Raw genomic sequence first — 21,669 nt, 5'->3', positions numbered from 1 at the left:
CTCCTTTGAATACAGTGTGCCTGGTTCTTGTACTCTGTTTTGGAGAGCAGAATCACACGCAAAGCAAAGGGCTTAGTTTTGCACAGTGGCTTATTACCAGAGGACAACTGAGGGTGCAGAACATCATGAAATTAAGGGCTTGGGGATCTTTCTGTGTGCGTCATATTTTTGTGCAGAACAACAAAATATTACTGGGACTTCTTCTTTTATGTTTTGGCCAATAAGCACTGATGAAACTTACCCCAGGGCCATAGAGAAATTAAGTAGGTGATTATTGCATAAATACTGGGACAGCGTCACTTTCCCTAGTAATGTATTATTCTCCTTTCTTTACCCCAAGTTCTTCCCAATGGTTAGATATTCAATATAATTTAATAGGGCTGTATTTTGATAAAAAGTTTAACCATGATTAATCATGCGATTAAAGATATGTTATTTATTTTTGTTCCCACTACAGCTCCTTGTGACTCTGGATAAGTCACTTAGATCCCCTTTTACAAAGGGGCGGTTTCCCGCTCGCTAAAAAGGAAGTACCGCCGGGCTACCGCAGCAGCCTGGAGGTTGTTCCCACCCCCAGCTCTCCATCATATCCGGTGCTACAAAAAGGAAGTACAGCCGGGTTAGCGCAGGAGCCCTTACCGCCACCTCAATGGGTGGTAGTAAGGACTCCCCCCCTGAAATGGCCATGCGGCAAGTGCTTCACTTGCCGCCTGGCCATTTCCTGAAAAAAAAAAAAAAGACCTACCTTTTACCCACTGTGGTAAAAGGGGGCCTCGGTACACATCAAAAACACGGGCCGACGCCAGTGCAGGCCCCCTTTTGATGCAGCTTGGTAAAAGAGGCCCTAAACCCTTCCATTGCCCAGAGTCACAAGGAGCTGCAGTGGGAACAAAAATAAATAAATAACATACCTTTAATTGTGCAATTACAACTTTTAATGAAAATGCAGCCCTAAAAAAATTGAAGAATAAAAAGTAATTAAAAAATTAAGAAACATAAAATACAACTGAAAAACTGCAAATTAAAAATTCTTAAACAGCATACAGAATATCTATAAACAGCCTTACAGTTTTCAGAGCCTACTTCAGAAAAGCAAGCCTATAATTTAACAATATACACTCTGCATTTTTCTGGTGACACCTTGTTCCTCCTCTTTCCTTTCCTCTTCCCACCAGCTCCACTGTACAACTCTTTTCAATTGAGAGAGAGAGAGACTGAACTGGTGTTAAGAAGGATAGAGTGTACAAGAGCGGAGAAGAGCTTGAGCGAGGTGTATTGGGGGGGGGGGGGGGGGGGGTGTGGTAGAGTTAAACACTGATAGTGAAAGTAAGAGGGATGGGATAGTGCACACAGATGGGGGAACACTAAAAAAATATATTTTGTATCTGTCTCCTAACATATTTTTCTTTCCTTTTAGGGGCGCAGTTGGATGACATGGGATTCACAATTGTCAGAAAATGTATCTGTGCAGTTGAAGCACGAGGTAATGCCACAGTTCTGCTAAAATGGTGACACTACTCAGAGTAATTGGGGGTCTTTTATGAGGATAAAACTGTGACAGGCCCAAATGTTAGGGTCACATGATTTCATATAACATGAATAAATTTACACCCCATTCAGCACTGCTATGTTCTGTATTGGCAAAGAAGACATCCCGACCATCCACCAAGAGAATCTCGTTTCAGCTCCTTCCAAATGAAACTACTTCAAGAGGAACTCTCAGCCCTCCTCTGGAAGAATCCAGTAGAGCCAGTTCCTCCACCGAACAGGGGTTGAGGTTTCTATTCCAGATATTTCCTCATACCAAAAAATATGGGGGGGGGGGGGGGAGTACATCCAATTCTTGATCTACAAGACTTAAACAAGTTTCTACTCAGAGAAATTTTGCATGGTATCCCTGGGATCACTGCCTCCCATGATACATCTCAATGATTGACTTTGCTCTCTAGTTCTCAAGGAGGCATACACACACATACCTATTTTCCCTGCACTCAGAAAGTTCCTCCGCTTCTGCTGTGAGACTCTGCACTATCAATACAAAGTCTTACCATTTGACTTGGCTTCAGCTCCTCAAGTCTTCATGAAGTGGCTGCAACACTTAGCATGTGGAGCATCCACGTCTTCCCCTGTTGGATGACTGGTTGATCAAGGCAGACTCCTGGGAGTCAGCACACACCTCCATTCTATCCACCATAATGCTCCTAGAACTCTTGGGGTTTTGAAATCAGTTACTCAAGATCACATCTTCAATCAGTTTAGACCTTAAGAGTTCATAGGGGCTCTCCTCAATACTACTGAGGGCCAGGCCTTCCTTCCTCAACCAAAAGCAAACAACATACTGACTCTTACCAGTCATGTGTTCAAATCCACTCAAATATTTGCTAGTCTGATGCTCTGCCTACTTGGTCACATGGCTTCAATAGTCCATTTAACACTGTTGGCTCATCTCCACTTCCTCAGTGAATGCTTTCCCAAGCCACAGGATTGTTCTCAATTCAAATTTGAGTCACTCCACAGCTATGCCACTCTCTACAGTGGTGGATGGTGCCCCAGAATCTCATCTGGGGTCTTTCGTTTCAACCCCCTCCACATCACAAGATCCTCACCATGGATGCTTCCATGTTAAGTTGGGATGCTCACCTTGATGGTCTCCACACACAAGGTTCTTGGTCCCCGCAGGAGAAATGACATATCAATCTCCTTGAATTGCGGACAGTCTGGAATGCTCTGAAGACTTTTCAAGACCGCATTCTTGATCTGGTAATGCTCGTTTGCACAGACAACCAGGTTGCAATGTATTACCTGAACAAACAAGGAGAAACAAGTTTTTACCACCTCTGTGGACAAGTCATACAGATATGGACTTGGGCAGCTTCTTGAAACATCAGTCTAAGAGCCGTTTACCTAGCCGTAAAATGCTGTAGCAGACAAACTGAGCAGAGTCCTACAACCTCACAACTGGTCCCTCAACATGTCTGTACTTCGTTGAATAGTCCAGCAGTGGGGAACCCTGGAGATAGACTTGTTTGCTTCTCCTCAGAACAACAAGCTTCCCTATTTTTGTTCCAGGATACATGCACCCAACTGTACAGCTCTGGATGCCTTCTTGCTCCACTGGGGAACAGACCTTCTATCAGCTTTCCCCCCACTACCTCATGTAGTGAAAACTCTTCTCAAAATGCGATGAGATTAAGGGTCAATGAGTCTCATTGCTCCCTACTTGCCTCGTCAAATCTAGTTCCCTCTCCTAGAGTTATCGTCCAGAGAACCATTGAGGTTAGATCTTTTTCTAACTCTAATAACGCAGAACGTTCTTGAGCACAGAAGAGCGGGTAAAACCAGAGACCAAATAAAAACTGTGCTACTGTGATAAGCAGTGAAAGGGGGCATATTACACAGGCTTTTCAGTCTTTATCTGACTTCATATTCATGTGCATGTGTGCTATTTAAAGTTGTATACAGTGAATATTCAAAATATTGTCTCATGTGAAATTCTCCACTTTTAATAGGTGTAGAAGATCAAAACTTTTTCTCCATTCATATCTCGCCTAAGTAAGATGATTTAGCCTCTCTGAACAATTGTTGGCCTTTCAAGCACTGAGAATTTGGAAAAGCTTATTGTTAAGTTTAGAGTATGTATAGATATGCTCTTTTCAGGAAATTTCTTAAGACTACTGTTTTTAGAAGATTTTTCTGTTAGGTTTTAGTTTAATCTTTTATAAGTTATTATTACTTCTCTGTAATTCCTGAGTTTTTGTTTCCGTTTTCTTGAGTTTGTAAACCACTTTGAACCTTAGTGGTACAAGTGGTACGTCCTGGAAGGACACCCTCAGGAAAACTTGGGCGCCCCGTTCGATTATGCCCCTCCATGGCATCCCAGACAGGGCATAAAATGAAAGCCATAATGATTTATAATATTCCCAGGGGCATGTTTCAGAGAAGCATCCTTAAGCTCGTAGATGCCTAGCTCATACATTCTGTGCTGCCACTCTGCATAGCTGGGAGCGGTGACATTTTTATTGCTTTCTTTGTTTAATATTTTGTATGTAACTTGTTCCCCGCTTAGACTTTTAAAAATATAGCGGGTTATAAATAAAGTTTTATTATTATTATTACAGCTCACTGCATTATGGATTGGGGCTTTTTTTCACAGTTGACGCATTAAGTAACCTTTTTTTTTTTTCCAATAGGTATAAATGACCAGGGATTGTACAGAGTTGTGGGGGTGAGTTCAAAGGTCCAGAGACTTCTCAGTTTGTTGATGGGTATGCCTCCATTTTATAATCTTATTTTCTTAACTGTGTTCTGATTTAAATTTATTTCTTAATCTTGATATGCTTCTCTTTTGGCTGCACAAGTGTTACAAGTTTTGAATTTAAAATTTCTCATCCAGTTACTGCATCATTTGTAAACTGGATAGTTGTGCATTCTGTGCTAGTTATTTCAGCTACTACGTGGCTATTTTCCTAGTTGCCTGTTTCTGACATTAAGGGGTCCTTTTACTAAGGTGCGCTGAAAAATGGCCTGCGGTAGTGTAGGCGCAGGTTTTGGGCACGGGCAGAATCATTTTTCAGCACACCTATAAAAAAAGGCCTTTTTAAAATTTTGACGAAAATGGCCGTGTGGCAAAATGAAAATTGCTGCGCGTCCATTTTGGGTCTGAGACCTTACCGCCAGCCATTGACCTAGTGGGAAAGTCTTACGCAGTAACCAGGAGTTAATGACCTACGCACGCTAGAAAATAAAAAATATTTTTGGGACGCGCATAGCGGACGTGCGGCAAAAATGAAATTACCGCAAGGGCCACTCGGTAGCCGGGCGGTAACTCGGAATAGGCACTCGTTGGGTGCGCGTAAGCGCTTACGCGGCTTAGTAAAAGGGCCCCTAAATTTTGTTGACTGAAAACTCCAGGTGAAAAGCCAAAAATATTGATTACAAAAGCAATCATTTGTTAATTTTCCTCCTGCCTAGTCTGTTTTTATTATTATCAGAGAGGTTTGGGGAGATTGGCAGCTTGTGCTTCACTACTGGAGCAGCCTTGGGTCCCTCCCCCCCCCCCCCCCCCCCCATATGGAACATTTCCAGATAGCTTGTCTGGAATGCTGTGACAGTACATGCTGCTTGATGGGACCAATGGGATTACATTTCTTTTGAATTATTTCTTTTATGAACCGTCTGAACGTGTCGTTTGACAGCAAAGGTCTGATTCCTGGGGATTCATTGGTATTCTGTGCAGCATGTTTGCAGCTGGCACCAGGCTTTTCTCCAGATCCATGCATTCTCCATCTGTGCTGATAACACAGTGTTCTTTGGCAAGGCAGACTAGAGGAAGCCAACAAGTGAATTCATTTCATTACTCTCGACATTACAGGAATGACAAAGTGCTTTGATATCAGCTGATGCTTTCGGCTCGGTGCCCACCTGTAGGATGACATCTTTTTTGTTGTTGTTGTTGTTACAGGCAGTCTGTTCAGGTGTAATATCAAGGCATTAGGCATAGGGCTCCTGTGTCACTGTGTTATGCTGAGGTGTCTTTGCTAAATATTAATATCTTGATGTCCCAATCCAGTTAATTGATATTAGTGCCTTGAGGTACATCGTTACATATAAATTAATTCCTAAAGCCTTTTTAAGCAAGCAGGGCACATTGTGAAACACAATGCAGGATTATTAAGGGAGCAACAGTAGACGCTGACTGAGTTTTGGCTTCAGGGCCAAAACCGACCTGAAATTCAAATTTAGTCGTTTCAGTTTCGACCGAAAATACAGGTGTGTTTTCTGCTGAAACTGAAACAATGCGGTGTCCCTGAAATTAGTGCAGCCCTCGTTCCCCCTCCCCTTGAACAGGAATGGCTCTCTTCATGGTCCCTCCTCCTCCTGAACGCCCACCTACCTTACAAACATTAGTAGTCCAGTGGTGCAGTCAGGGCAAAAGCAATCCCCATTTGCTCCTGCCTCTGCTGGCTCCATTATCAAAATGGCTGCCGCAACTTCAAGTAGCATTCTCGTGAGACTTCCATCAGAGGTTATAGCAGCCAATTTGAGATTGGAGCTGGTATGTGTAGGAGCGATTGCCTTTCCATTCCAGCTCCAATCTCAAAATGGCTGCTGCTATGTCTGGCAGTAGTCTTATGAGACTGCTGCTTGAGGTTCTGGCAGCCATTTTGATAGGGGAGTTGGCAGGAGCAAGTGGGGATCGCTCCTGCCCTGGCTGCACTGCTGGGCCCACCAGTGCTTGTAAGTAGGCCCGGGGGGGGGGGGTGCCTACAGGTGGTGATTGGGGTCCTGGTGGGGGACCCAGGAGGAGTATTGCTTCTGTTTGGGGAGGGAGAGGGCAGCGCTGATTAGAGGTGGCCGGTTACAGCTGAAACCAAAAAATGAAATTTGATCACAGGTTCAGTTTCAGCTGAATCTGAAAAAAAAAATAGTTTCGGTAGTCCTGTAATCAACAGCGTGCATTATGGAATGTTAGTTCATCTGTATTTGAACTGAAGATATTAGCAGCTCAAAACCATACTGAGCTATAGTTCCACTCTGTGGTGGCTCTTCCATTGGTGCACCTCGCTCGCCATATACCAATGAGAGAAGACAGCGGGGTTGGGAGCAATTTTTGTGTTCCTCCATAGTTACACCTTGTATGGCCCTACTGTTTGCACAGTTCTTGGTACAGCACTGAAATAACTCCTTTTTTATAACCATAACTTAGAGGAAGAATTACCTGACATAAATCAGAACAAGTGGAATATATTGAGTTTATTGACTGTTTTCTCCATTTTATTTCCCTCCTTCGTGTCTTGAAGTTGCATGTTGGATTTGTGGCTGTTATGGTTCTTGATGTACTATCAAGTAGGGTTCAGATTTGGATTTTAGATTTAATTATTCACTTTTTCCAAATCCAAGTTGACAGTGACGTTTATATTCAAGTACAATTAATAGATCTCCTTCTGAAAGGTTCTCAATCTGTTTTACTTGAAGCAGTGGAGGATGAAGTGACTTGGACAAGGAAGAAGGGGCATTAGTGAGAGAACTGGAATTTGAACCCTGGCTGCCCTGGTTTGCAGGCTGCCATTCCAGCTACTAGGCTGCTTTTCCAGCTCCTGCTGAATCTCTGGCAACCTCTCATTGGTCAAGGTTCTGAAGGGGCTGAGAGGGGTGTTACTAGTGTGTTTGTTTTTAACCTATTTTTGATTAAAAAAAAAATTGGGGCCCATCTCATAATTCAAATTACAAAGATTGGAAATAGAGAAATAGAGTCAAGACAAACAAGTGATGGGAAGTTATGTGGAAATTAAAAAGAGTAAGACCTTTCTTCCCAAGGACTGTTTTCCGTAACCTGGTACAATCAATGGTGCTCAGTCATCTAGACTACTGCAACGCACTCTACGCCGGCTGCAAAGAGCAAATAATCAAGAAACATCAGACAGCCCAGAACACTGCAGCTAGACTCATATTCGGTAAAACAAAATATGAAAGTGCTAAACTCCTACGAGAAAAACTACACTGGCTCCCACTTAAAGAACTCATCACGTTCAAAATATGCTCCCTAGTCCACAAAATCATCCCGCACATTCCTTAATCTGCACTTCCCTAACTGCAAAGGTCTAAAATACAAACTAATGCACGCGTCAAACTTTACCTACTTGAGCACATAGTGATGGAATGCATTGCCGCGCAACTTAAAAAAGATCTATGAACTAACGAACTTCCGCAAACTACTGAAGACCTATCTCTTCAACAAGGCATACCACAAAGATCTACCAATGTGAATATACACAACTCCTTCATATATATTCAGAACTGTCTTACAATATCTGCTCGTTATACTGCTATCATGTTTTATCATTATCATGTTGCCCAAGATCCTTCTGTAACACCAAATGTCTATTTTCTAATATATCTTCACCATTCATGATGTATTGTAAGCCACATTGAGCCTGCAAAGAGGTGGGAAAATGAGGGATATAAATGCAATAAAATAAATAAATAAATAAATTCAGACTTTGGACTTAGACATCATATCGAAAATGCGCATCCTCGTCATTTTCACTATATATTTATGTAAATAAAATGACATAAAATATGCCATTGCTGTTATCCTTGGCTTTGCAAATGGGGGGGGGGGGGGGGAAGAAAGATAGCTAAAAGGTATGTAAATGAGGAAGAAAGAGGTGGGAATGATTGAGAGGTAAAAAGAAGGGGGGGGGGGGGAAGCTGAAATGCTAAAATGGTTGTGTTCAGTATCTTCTGAAGAAGGGGCTGGAGGTTAACTACTAACTGTTTGTGAGGTCCTTTTGGTTACTGGGTAGCTGGTGCCCCAGAAGTAGCCCACACACTCTGGAATTTACTCCTAGAAGGGACTATGGCTAACTCATGACTACCTCTGTTTCAGGAAGCAAGTAAAAGCCTGGCTTTTCTCTCAAGCTTTTAATATATAGGGTGACTGACTATAAACCCGTTCTGCACCTGGACTAGCTTGCTACACACACTGTAACTGAGACCAGTTCCTTATATCTAATTTAATTGTACAAATATTTTGCCTTGAGTTTAGCCATCCATCTATTTATACCAACTGACTTTGAAATACCCATCTTATCGCCAGCTATAAATCTGCACTTGGCCTCTCGGTTACATGGTAAGCTGTATTGTTGAAAAGCATTAGCATCATATCTATGTAATTTGAATGTTCTAATGCGTGCTTATTAGGTATTTCATTAGTATTATGACTCCTCAAGTCACTTCACTGGCTCCAAATCCATTTCCACATTCAATTCAAACTTCTCTTGCTGACCTATAAGTGAATTCATTCTGCTGCTCCCAGTACCTCTCCACTCTTCTCTCTCCAAACGCCCCCCCCCCCCTCGTGTATTCCGCTCTGTAGATAAATCTCTCCTGTCTGTCCCCTTCTCCTCTACTGTTAATTCCAGACTCCGTTCCTTTTATCTCGCTGCACCTCACACCTGGAATCGACTTCCAGAGCCTGTACGTCTAGCCCCGTCTTTGGCCTTTTTCAAGTCCAAGCTAAAAGCCCACCTCTTTGACACTGCTTTTGACTCCTAACCACTACTTACTTGCCCTGTACCCCACCTCTTTATTTCCCTTACCTCTTAATTGTTCTCTTTGTTTACCTGTCTTACTTAGATTGTAAGCTATTTGAGCAGGGACTGTCTTTTGTATGGTGTACAGCGCTGTGTATGCCTTGTAGCGCTATAGAAGTGATAAGTAGTAGTAGTAGTATTATGCTGATATCATATTATATCTCTATTGTTTGAATTTCAGTGCTGTTAATTATGTATAACTATGTATATTTTTGATCCTGTTTCATGGTAGTCCTATTATTAGGTTTCAAATTACTGTTTTCAAGTTTACCTCATTTGTACCTGCTGTATATCGCTTTGGGTGAATCTCTTCATAAGGGCGGTTAGTAAATCCCAATAAATAAATTTACAAATGATGGTTTGTGTGGAACTAGACAACCTTAGTGGACAAAAGCCTTGGGGCCAGACAGAATATATCTTAGGATGATCTGTGGAGCTCAGAGAGGTTGTCACTGGTCTGTTGAAAGACCTGTTAATAGATCTTTGGAGATGGGACTGTTTCTGTGAAACTGGATAAGGGTCGATATAATTTGTTAGTTTGTTTTGGGTTTTTTTAAACAGTAGTAGAGGAAGCTGGAAATGACTGATCAGTCACATTTTTGTGGTGAGAAAAGATCGTGAATCAGGTGCTGTGCAGGATGTAAATGAGAATGGGTTCACCAGAGACATTGTGCCAGGTAAATCGGATTGACTACTTTGATTTGGTGAGATAGACTGGGAGCCAGCCTGATTGTGTATAGGCTAGAATTTGAGCAAAGCTTTTTATGTTTATTTATTTTAATTTCCTATATATCACCTGCAAGCCTGAAAACTATCAAAGCAGTGTATATTCAGATACACTAGGTATTTTCCTGTCCCTGTAGAGCACACAAGATCACAAGGAGGTACAGTGTGTGCATTAAAGTTGATATTTGGATATACTCTTGCTGTGTTTGTCCTTCCTTGGGAAGCACTTATGTAAGGTGGTTGTATGACTGCTTTTAGGGGTTCACTTTGCTTTTTACCCCTACTAGTTTTTTGTACCCCTGACGCAGCCTGAGGGCGAAACATGGCCACGTCGGGTAACTTGTAATAAACCACTTCTTCTGTTACCCTCCTGTTCCATTTTTCTGTCTTTTTTTATCTGCTTTTTTTCTTTTGGTTTGGTTGTCTGTTGTACTTCTACAGTAGACTGTCTCCTGTTTGTTTCTGTTTTTGTGGATGATGCCATTGTCTGCAACAAAGGCAAGCAGAGAAAGTAGATGGAATGGTTAGCAATCTAAGAAAGCTCAAAGACTGGTTGACTGGGCTCTTCAGCTTGGAGAAAAGGTGGCTGAGGGGAGATATGATAGAGGTCTGTAAAATAATGAGTGGAGTTGAACGGGTAGATGTGAAGCATCTGTTCATGCTTTCCAAAAATACTAGGACTAGGGGGCATGCGATGAAGCTACAATGTAGTAAATTTAAAACGAATTGGAGAAACGATTTCTTCACTCAACGTGTAATTAAACTCTGGAATTCGTTGCCAGAGAATGTGGTAAAGGCGGTTAGCTTAGCGGAGTTTTAAAAAGGTTTGGCCGGCTTCCTAAAGGAAAAGTCCATAGACCGTTATTAAATGGACTTGGGGAAAATCCACTATTTCTGGGATAAGCAGTATAAAATGTTTTGTACATTTTTGGGATCTTGCCGGGTATTTGTGACCTGGATTGGCCACTGTTGGAAACAGGATGCTGGGCTCGATGGACCTTTGGTCTTTCCCAGTATGGCAATGTACTTATGACTGTATGGCAAATAAGTTTCAGTAGCAAAGCATTACAGGTTGTCTGAGGGAGTAATACTTGATGGGAGGTGAAATACTGAGGTTCGCTAAGCAAGAGAGGGCCTTTGGGGTGATGATGTCCATTGATTCAAGATAGTGAAACAGTATGACAAGACATGGTCCAGAGCTAGAAGAATGCTGGGGTTTATAAGGAAAAATATATGGGGTAATTCCCTGAGGAAGCAAGTACTTGAAGTGGTAAAGTACACACCCACTTTGGGGTGTATTAATCATTTACGCACTGATGAGGCAACATAAAAGCATGTATTATCCATTACAGAATACTGACTAGTTGGGAAGTATGTACCTTGATTTGGTAGCACATATTTTGCCAGTGAGAAAGTGTAAAAAAAATGTATTGAATTAAATGTGCAGTGTGCCCACTTCTACCTAAATTTAGAGAGGAAAAAAAACGGATGGAAAGGCGGCAGATCCATAAATTAAGTGAATCCCAGAGGGACAAACCATCCTCTGCTACCATAATGATTATAATTGGGTCTGTTGGAACGGTTTGGGCAGCGGAAGCAATGGGATTTCTACTACCCTGAAAATGACTGCATGTTCCCTTAAAATACTTAATCACTCCGACCTTGTATTTGCTCATGACTGCTTTACACAGTCTGGGCAGTGGCAAGCTCCATAATTAGAAAGAAACCCAGTAGTCAGTAGATACAATAATATGGTTTATTAGCATCAGCATCTTACCCAAAGGTAGTACAGGCAAATTAGGTGTTCATCTCTGGAACATGATGGGATAACGCTTCACACAGCAGGTGCAGTCTGTCCTCTCTCTTCAGCCTTCTGCTCTGATACCCTTCAGACTGCCCTTTTTATATCCTTCTGGCACTATTCATCCCAGTGGACCCTAACTTTCTCACCAGAACTCTTTGGTCCTTATCAGACTGACTGTTCACGTGTCCTTTAGATTGTAAGCTCTTTGAGCAGGGACTGTCCTTCTATGTTAAATTGTACAGCGCTGCGTAACCCTAGTAGCGCTTTAGAAATGTTAAGTAGTAGTAGTAGTTATCAGTTGATAAGAATGACTTCACATGTTCCCAAGCCTTCCTCTAGCCCCCCTTTGGATGTTCTCATCCTACTTGCACCTGACCTACTGCTATCTTCCACTAGCCAAAACATCTTTGCTCATGACTTTTTGCAGGAGGCAGTCCCACCATTGTTGATAGAGCAGATTCCCTCTCCCCTGTCAGCTCTCAATTACCTCATTTCTGCACTTGCTACAGTGAAATGTAATTTGTGTCAGAAGTGATCTTTGATTTTTACAGGCCTAGTTCTTAGCCTGAGCCATTGGCCTGTATTTCACTGAGAGCATGTGACAGCATATTTCTACAGTATGCATAGGGATGAAATTTGAGTGGAGTGTGGATGGGGTGCACAATTACTTGTATAGATATATGTGCGTACCTGACTAATATTGGTGCGGACATTTACACCTTGCCCTAGAGATGGCATAAATGTTCAGGCCTGCCACTTAAGCTAGTTAGTATTTTATAAAGAAAAGTAGGCATCCTAGGTGCCCTGTAATATAAGGGTGTGAAGATTTTTGTAAATTCATATTTTGCACATTTTGCAGTCTAAAGAATACAGTTCAAAATGCTTTAAAGTAGTAACTTTTTTCATGGATCTACACAACATGCTTTACATTTTCATTATGAAAGAACAATTATAGAAATGTTCTAAAAGTAAGAAATAATTTTAAAAAGTCTTGGTTGAATAAGTCCCTCCCTACTCAGTACTTGGTGGAAGCCTCTTTTGCAGCTATAACTGCCATGAGTCACATAAGATAAGTGTCCATTAACTTTGTACAACAGGATGTTGGCACCAGAAGCTCAAGTTCTTTCAGCTTTACTAAGTATTATCGCTGTCTTCACAGCTTGCCACAGCTTTTCTCTTGGAACCAAGTTCAGGCACCGAGACAGCTCTCCTAGGTCTTGCTACTCTTATCCATACATTCATACATCAAAACAAAACAGTAGTCGTACTCTGACTCGATCTTTCAGGAGCTTTCAACTTAGTTAGTCATGACATTCTGATTTCCAGATTATCATCCATCAGAATTTCAGGTACAGTATTAAACTGGCTTTCTTCCTAACTTCATCACAGTTCATTGGGAGAACTCCTTCTCCAACACTTATCATTTGATATTCAGAGTACATGAGAACATAAGAATAGCCATATTGGGTCAGACCAATGGTCCATCTAGCCCAGTATACTGCTTCCAGCAGTGGCCAACCCAAGTCACAAGTACATGGCAGAAACCCAATTAGTAGCAACATTCTATGCTACCAATCCTGGGGCAAGCAGTGGCTTCCCCCATGTCAACTTCAATAACAGACTATGGACTTTTCCTCCAGGAAGTTGTCCAAACCTTTTTTAAACCCAGATACACTAACTGCTGTTACCACATCCTCTGGCTGCAAGTTCCAGAGCTTAACTATTCTTTGAGTGAAAAAATATTTCCTTCTATTTGTTTTAAAAGTATTTCCATGTAATTTAATTGAGTGTCCCCTGGTCTTAGTACTTTTTGAAAGAGTGAAAAATTGATTCACTTGTACCTGTTTTATATCACTGAGGATTTTATAGACCTCAATCATATCCCCCCCTCAGCCATCTCTTTTCCAAGCTGAAGAGCCCTAACCTCTTTAGCCTTTTCTCATACGAGAGGAATTCCATCCCCTTTATCATTTTGGTCACTCTTCTTTGAACCTTTTCTAATTCCGCTATATCTTTTTTGAGATACGGCGACCAGAATTGAACTCAATACTCAAGGTGAGGTTGCACCATGGAGCGATTCAGAGGCGTTATAATATTGTTGGTCTTATTTTGCATCCCTTTGCTAATAATTCCTAGCATCCTGTTTGCTTTTTACCGCCACTGCCGCTCACTGGGCAGAAGATTTCAGCATATTGTCTACAATGACACATAGATCTTTTTCTTGAGTGATGACTCCTAAGGTGGACCCCAGCATCAGGTAACTATGATTCGGATTATTCTTCCCAATGTGCATCACTTTGCATTTGTCCACATTAAATTTCATCTGCTATTTAGATGCCTGGTCTTCCAGTTTCCTAAGGTCTTCCTGCAAATTTTCACAATCCGCATATGTTTTGACAACTTGGAATAGTTTTGTGTCATCTGCAAATTTAATCACCTTACTTGTCATTCCGTTTTCCAGATCATTTATAAATATGTTAAATAGCAGCAGCCCCAGTACTGATCCCTGCTCCACGCCACTATTCCTCCATTTCTCCTCCATTGAGAAAAATGGCCATTTAACCCTACCCTCTTTTCTGTTCGATAACTAATTCCTAATCAAGAGAAGGACTTTGCCTCCTATCCCATGACTTTTTAATTTTCTGAGGAGTCTCTCATGAGGAACTTTATCAAAAGCTTTCTGAAAATTCAGATACACTACATCAACTGACTCACCTTTATCTACATGTTTATTTACGCCTTCAAAGAAATGAAGCAAACTGATGATGCAAGACTTCCCATGGCTGAACCGAAGCTGACTGTATCCCATTAAACCATGTTTCTCTTTGAGTTCCGTAATTTTATTAGTTTCCACTATTTTCCCCAGCACTGACGTCAGGCTTACCGGTCTGTAATTTCCCAGATCACCCCTGGAACCCTTTTTAAAAATCAGCATTACATTGGCTACCCTCCAATCTTCAAGTACTAAGGGCATGTACCCTGGGGTGTATGCCATCCGGTCCAGGTGATTTATCATTCTTTAACTTGTCAATTTGGCTCAGTACATCTTCCAGGTTCACCAAGATTTCTTTTAGTTACTCTGCATCATCATCCTTGAAAACCATTTCTGGTACAGGTAGATATCTTATATCTTCTGTAAAGACCGAATCAAAGAATTCATTCAATTTCTCTGCTATGGCCTTATCCTCCCTGAGTTTCCCCTTTCACTCCTTCCTTATCAAATGGTCCCACAGATTCACTCACAGGCTCTCTGTTTCTGATGTACCTGAAAAAGGTGTTACTATGAGTCTTTGTTTCCACAGCAAGTTTTTCTTCTTATTCTCTTTTAGTCTTCTTTATCAATGCTTTGCATGTTGCTTCTTATTTTCTTTATTCAGATCCTTTTTCCATTCTTTGAAGGATGCTCTTTTTGCTCTTATAAATTATATATTTGTTATATTATACTGGTGTGAACTGTTTCTAGCACTTTCTTGAAGTTGGTGGCTAAGAGTCCTGGTTTGTGTACACAAGTTGTTGAATGTTACCAGAGACATTGATATTGTAAATTCGCTTTCTGTTGGTGGACTTTTTGCTCTTATAGCATCTTTCACTTCACCTTTTAACCACACTGGCTATGATTTGCTCTTCTTTCCGCTTTTGTTATTATGTGGAATTCATATGGTCAGGGCTTCTCCAATGGTGTTTTTAAGCAACGCCCATGCCCGATTCAAAGTCCTAATCTTTGCGACCAACCCTTTCAGCTTTTTAAAAACCATTTTCCTCATTCTGTCATAGTCACCCTTTCGAAAATTGAATGCTTCTACAGTAGATTTCTTCAGTGACTTCACTCCAGTCTCAAATTTGATCATGTTATGATCACTATTTCCCAGTGGGTTCAACTCTGTTAACTCTCATACCGTGCCCTGCATTCTACTAAGGACTAGATCTAAAATAGCTCCTCTTCTTGTCGGTTCTTCAACCAGTTCCTCCAAGAAGCAGTCATTTATTATATCTATGAATTTTATCTCCCTAGTGCTGCCTGATGTAGCATTTATCCAGTCAATATTGGGGTAATTGAAATCAACTATAATAAATGGAATCTGTAGAACTCAATATCACTAATTCAAAGAAGCTTCTACAATCATAACATCAGTATCTTCAGGTATATCTTGTATTATTTAATGAAAATGTAATAGAGAAAAAAGACTTCAGTGTATATCAGAGACACCTCCGTTTGAAAGATAAACATTCATAAACACAGAGGGCTCTTTTTAGTCATCAGTCAGAAAAAAAAACTCCACTTATTTCAACATTCTTCACAAAACAAAAAACAAGATGACCTTTTAAAGATACAGAATAAACGTGAGAAAATGATGTTGCTAAATTATATTGATAATTGAAATCACCCATTATTATAATGTTGCCCAATTTGCCAGCTTTCCTAATTCTTGTAAACGTTGGTTCATCTGTCTATTCATTCTGTCCTGGCGGATGGTAGTACAGTCCTACCAGTATACTCTTTCCCTTCACATATGGAATTTCTATCCACAAGGATTCCACGCTGCTGTTTCATGTAGAATATTTATTTTGTTTGACTCAACTCCCCCTCCAATTTGATCCACTCTATCATTGCAATATACAGTAATTTGTGCCCTGATAACACAATGTCCCATTAATTGATTGTTTTCCTTCCACCAGGTCTCTGAGATGCCTATTATAGCTACCTCCTCTTTTAGTACCATATACTACAACTTCCCATCTTATTTTTTAGGCTTCTAGCATTTGTATATAGACACTTCAAATTGTGTTTTTTTTCCTAGCATCTACAAGCTGCTTTGAAGTTGATGGGGATAATTTGCATCCTTTACTCAGTTCTTCCATGAAACACGCCTGGCTTCCTTTCACTATTATTGAAACCTCTCTATTGGGATTCCCTAAACGTCCTGCTTCAATAGTATCCTTCGAAGATACTCCGCACTGAACCATGCAGTCCTGGGTGACTGCCGGCTTTCTCCCCAATTTGAAAGCTGCTCTACCTCCTTTTAAAAAGTTAGCCTGGTTCTATGTTGGTTAAAGTGGAGTCCATCCTTTCGGAACAGGCGCCCCCTTCCCAAGAATGCTATCTATTTCTGAACAAATCTAAATCACTAATCCGTGCACCATCGTTTAAACCAAGACTTCTCAGACAGATCAAACCCCTCCTTTCCCCAGTACTTTCTACCACTGGTCATTGTCTTCCAAATTACCACTAACCATCTGCATAACCTCTTTTCCAGGGTAAAGCCACCACATTAACAGCCAGCAAAAATCTCACAGGATGTATGTTCCACACTGGTCAAAGGCTTTCAATGATTATCTTCAAACAAAAAGGAAGTAAAACTAGTAACTCCTCATTTTTCCTTTGTTCAAGGTCTTGTAACATAGTGGATGACATCAGATAAAGACCTGTACAGTCCATCCAGTCTGCCCAACAAGATAAAATCATAGCGTAAGGTATGATGTGAAACTTCATATTTATACCTCATCATTTTGTTGTATCAATACATTTTTATTAGAAGAAAACAAGAACATAACTAAATCCCCCGAACCCCAACAAAATACACTTAAATACCACAAGATCCCTCTCCCAGACTCCCCTAACCCTCCCCCCAACCACCTCCGACATTATTTCCACCTCGAGGTACATACTGTGATTCAGCAGTGCCCCCTACCACCTCAAACAACCCTTCCCCCAACCCTTTAACCCTCCCAATCCGCATTAGAAAATAAAAGGGCAAGATGAGTCCACTTCTCTATATCCGGACCATATCGTCCATGAAGGCGATCAGTGAGTATTTCCAGATCACGAAGATTAGCCACTCACACCAGCCAATCTAGTGCCGTTGGTCAAGATGTTTGTTTCCAATGAGCTGTTATCATTTCCTTCGCTGCAGCCAAGCAAAGCTTCTTAAGGCGAACTTGCCATTGGAATCCCGCTGTATTACTCAGGCCCAACAAACAAGCTTTAGGAGTCAGTGGAAATGGTTTGCCCAAAATCCAGATTAATCCCAAAACTACCCGAGTCCAATATGGCTGGATGGGCCCACATTCCCACAAAATATGAAAGAAAGTTTCACCTGCAGTACTACTACTACTACTACTTAACATTTCTAGAGCGCTACTAGGGTTATGCAGCGCTGTACAGTTTAACAAAGAAGGACAGTCCCTGCTCGAAGGAGCTTACAATCTAAAGGACAAAATGTCAACTTGGGGCAGTCAAGATTTCCTGAATAGAGGTGTAGTGGTTAGGTGCCGAAGGCGACATTGAAGAGGTGGGCTTTGAGCAAGGATTTGAAGATGGGCAGGGAGGGGGCCTGGCATACGGGCTCAGGGAGTTTATTCCAAGCATGGGGTGAGGCGAGGCAGAAAGGGCGGAGCCTGGAGTTGGCGGTACTCCTCAGTATTCACATTAGGGAACATAGCTTTTAATTTCAGAAGGGTATAATACCAATGTGTAACCAATTTATTTATTTTTATTACATTTGTACCCCGCGCTTTCCCACTCATGGCAGGCTCAATGCGGCGGGCAATGGAGGGTTAAGTGACTTGCCCAGAGTCACAAGGAGCTGCCTGTGCTGGGAATCAAACTCAGTTCCTCAGTTCCCCAGGACCAAAGTCCACCACCCTAACCACTAGGCCACTCCTCCACTGTTGCTACTAATTGAGATTCTACGTTAGAATGTTGCTATTCCACTAGCAACATTCCATGTAGAAGTCGGCCCTTGCAGATCAGCCGTGCAGGCTTCTACATGGAATGTTGCTAGTGGAATAGCAACATTCCATGTAGAATCTCCAATAGTAGCAACATTCCATCTAGAATCTCCAATAGTATCTATTTTATTTTTGTTACATTTGTACCCTGCGCTTTCCCACTCATGGCAGGCTCAATGCGGCTTACATGGGGCAATGGAGGGTTAAGTGACTTGCCCAGAGTCACAAGGAGCTGCCTGTGCCTGAAGTGGGAATTGAACTCAGCATTCTCTTTAATCAACACACAAATAGAAGCTTGTTGACCTTCTTTAAACACGTTTCCATTCACTCTATGTTAGCTCCATACCCAAATCACGCTCCTGTTGATCCATAAACCCAAATCTCTGAAAGCTCCACCCCCCAAAAAACCTATAAAACAAGGAAAGCAGCCTAGGTCAATGAACCAAAGCCTGCCATATGTTTCAAAATGTTCAGTAACATCTGGGTCAGATTGGAGCCAACATTGTCCCATCATATAATGTTTGACCTGCAGGTATGAAAAAACGTCTCCCTCGTTTCAACCATAAGTTCTCTTCAGATCTGCAAAGGGGGTAAAATTACCCACATCTATAAACTGGTGAAAACAAATAAGCCCTCTTCCCTCCCACCAAAGGAACCCCCCCCCCCCCCCCCACTTTCCCTCCCCACCTGGAAAAGGGGCTCAAATTGACGCGAAGCCAGAGATGAACTCTGACTCCCAATCCCCATTCTCCCCTTCATCCGCCTTCACAATCCCAAAAGGTGTGTCGCAAAAGGATTGATTATCCTCCTCATATATCCAAAGGTATCCAAGACATCCAAAGCTAATAATGGAGGGGGAAAAGAGAAAAATGTTCTTGTTCAAGTAACACTTCCCCCTTAGCTGGAAATCCCTTCCAATCCTAAATTTGGCGAAGTTGTCCTGTCCAACAATACCACAAAATATTAGGCACTGCTCAACGCCCCCCCCCCCTTCCCATTTCAGACCCTGCCACAATACTTTTTTGGCCAGATGAGGCGATCTACCCCCTCAGATAAACCTGGAAAAGTCCCCTTGTAACATTTGCAAAACCCCCTCAGGAACTGCTATGGGAAGTGTTTGGAAAAAAACCCCAAAAGATAGGGAAGCACATTTATTTTTAAATCTGCAATCTGTCCCCACCAAGGTAACCATGTGGGTTGCCATCTAGATAAATCCGCCTTAAGAGTCCAGAGCAAAGGATCATAATTAAGGTAATAAATCTGTGTAAGAGCCCGAGGTACCTGTATGCCTAAATGCCTAATATGAGTTTTCACTCATTTGAAAGGAAGATAACCCTGTAATAAAGCTTTCCCCGGAGTGTCAAGGGTAAGCCCTAAGATCTCAGTTTTATCTAAATTCACCTTAAAGCCCTCCATCCGCCCAAACACCTGCAATTCCTTTAATATAACTGGAAGAGAGAGATGCGGGCATCCCACATACATCAAAATATCATCTGCAAACAAGACGTAACTTATGATGTGACCTCTCACAGCTGGACACCATAAATATCCGTATTAGAGGGAATCTGTTGAGCCAAAGACTCAATCGACAAGGCAAATAAAAGTGGCTAGGGCTCTTCAGCTTGGAGAAAAGATGAGAGCCGGTGGTGGGAGGCGGGGATAGTGCTGGGCAGACTTACACGGTCTGTGCCCTGAAAAGGACAGGTACAAATCAAGGTAAGGTAAATATACTAGGACTAAGGGGCACTTAAGGGGCACGCAATGAAGCTACAAAGTAGTAAATTTAAAACAAGTCAGAGAAACTTTCTTCACTCAACGTGTACTTAAACTCTGGAATTCTTTGCCAGAGGATGTAGTAAATGCGGTTAGCTTAGTGGGGTTTAAAAAAGGTTTGTATGGCTTCCTAAAGGAAAAGTCCATAGACCATTATTAAAATACACTTGGGGAAAATCCACTGTTTATTTCTTGGATAAGCAGCATATAATGTATTGTACTGGTTGGAGACCTTGCCAGGTACTTGTGACCTGGATTGGCCACTGCTGGAAACAGGATGCTGGGCTTGATGGACCTTTGGTCTGTCCCAGTATGGCAATACTTACGTACTTATATTCAGTGCCATTATTTAAACCATGTGGTTCTAATGTGTCTAATCACTGTATCCACCATTGTTCTTGTTATAAAAGTTTCTTACCCCGATCACCACCCTGAATATGGGGTGCAGTCTGTTCAGTGGGAAAGATAGCAAATCTTCAAACTTGTGCTCTGACATATTACAATATGACACTAATGGAGTACCGTATTTTTCGGACTATAAGACGCACTTTTTTCCCCCCAAATTTGGGAGGAAAATGGGGGGTGCGTCTTATAGTCTGAAGGTAGATTTGGCTGGCTGGCTGGCCGCCCGCCCTCCGAGTTCCGGATCGCCGTCAGGGTTACCTCCCCCCCCCCCCCCCCCGGCCCTGTCACCACTTCTCCCTACTCACGCGATCTTCCCTGGTGGTCTAGTGACGTCGGGGCAAGAAAGAGCCCCCTCTTTCCTGCCCAGCGCGCTGCTCTCCATCCTCCTGTATGCAGCCTGACGGTCTCGGCGAGATTTAAAATGGCCGCCGAGAATTGCAGTCTCAGCAGCCATTTTGAATCTCGCCGAGACCGTCAGGCAGCAATGCATACAGGAGGATGGAGAGCAGCGCGCTGGGCAGGAAAGAGGGGGCTCTTTTCTGCCCCGACGTCACTAGACCACCAGGGAAGATCGCGTGAGTAGGGAGAAGTGGTGACAGGGCCGGGGGGAGGGCGATCCCGAACTCGGAGGGAGGGATTCGGACAAGACGCACCGGAGCACCTAGGTTTTAGAGGAGGGAAAAAGGAAAAAAATTTTTTTTCCTATTTCCCTCCTCTAAAACCTAGGTGCGTCTTATGGTCCGGTGCGTCTTATAGTCCGAAAAATACGGTATTTAATTTCTGTTTCTTAATGTTAGACTTGTGTACATTCATACAGTGACATGATCTGGTGGTTTTTCCCACGTATAACTAATTACAGCTATATTTGATGACATAAACCACATAATTAGTTTTACTGTTATGAAAAGATTTCAACTTAAAGGATAGATGAGTGGATTAATAAACTCCTTTAATTGTACAGTGATATTACAAGTCTGGCAGCCACTGCACTTGAAGTGACCAATTATTTTCTCTTTACTCAATGTGATTTGATGACATAAGCTGTTCTCTGGTAGTTAGAGCAGGGCTTAAAATCTCCTTCAAATTTCTACATGTAGAAAATGCGAAACAAAGATTCTTATCCTTAAAAACAGGTTG

General features: G+C 41.9%; 1 protein-coding gene across 1 annotated transcript in view; it reads left to right on the top strand.

Annotated features, from left to right (window-relative positions):
- The window catches only part of ARHGAP10 (Rho GTPase activating protein 10), a 503,009-nt gene that overhangs the window by 253,182 nt on the left and 228,158 nt on the right, over window positions 1-21,669 (top strand). The window contains exons 13-14 of the mRNA XM_030191662.1: window positions 1,418-1,483; window positions 4,191-4,265. Of these exons, the coding sequence (XP_030047522.1) occupies window positions 1,418-1,483; window positions 4,191-4,265 (141 nt within the window). The remainder of the gene's footprint in view (window positions 1-1,417; window positions 1,484-4,190; window positions 4,266-21,669) is intronic.

Source organism: Microcaecilia unicolor, chromosome 2 (assembly GCF_901765095.1).
Source record: "Microcaecilia unicolor chromosome 2, aMicUni1.1, whole genome shotgun sequence".
In the NCBI taxonomy this organism is placed as follows: Eukaryota; Metazoa; Chordata; class Amphibia; order Gymnophiona; family Siphonopidae; genus Microcaecilia; species Microcaecilia unicolor.
This window is presented reverse-complemented; position numbering and strand designations above follow the sequence as displayed.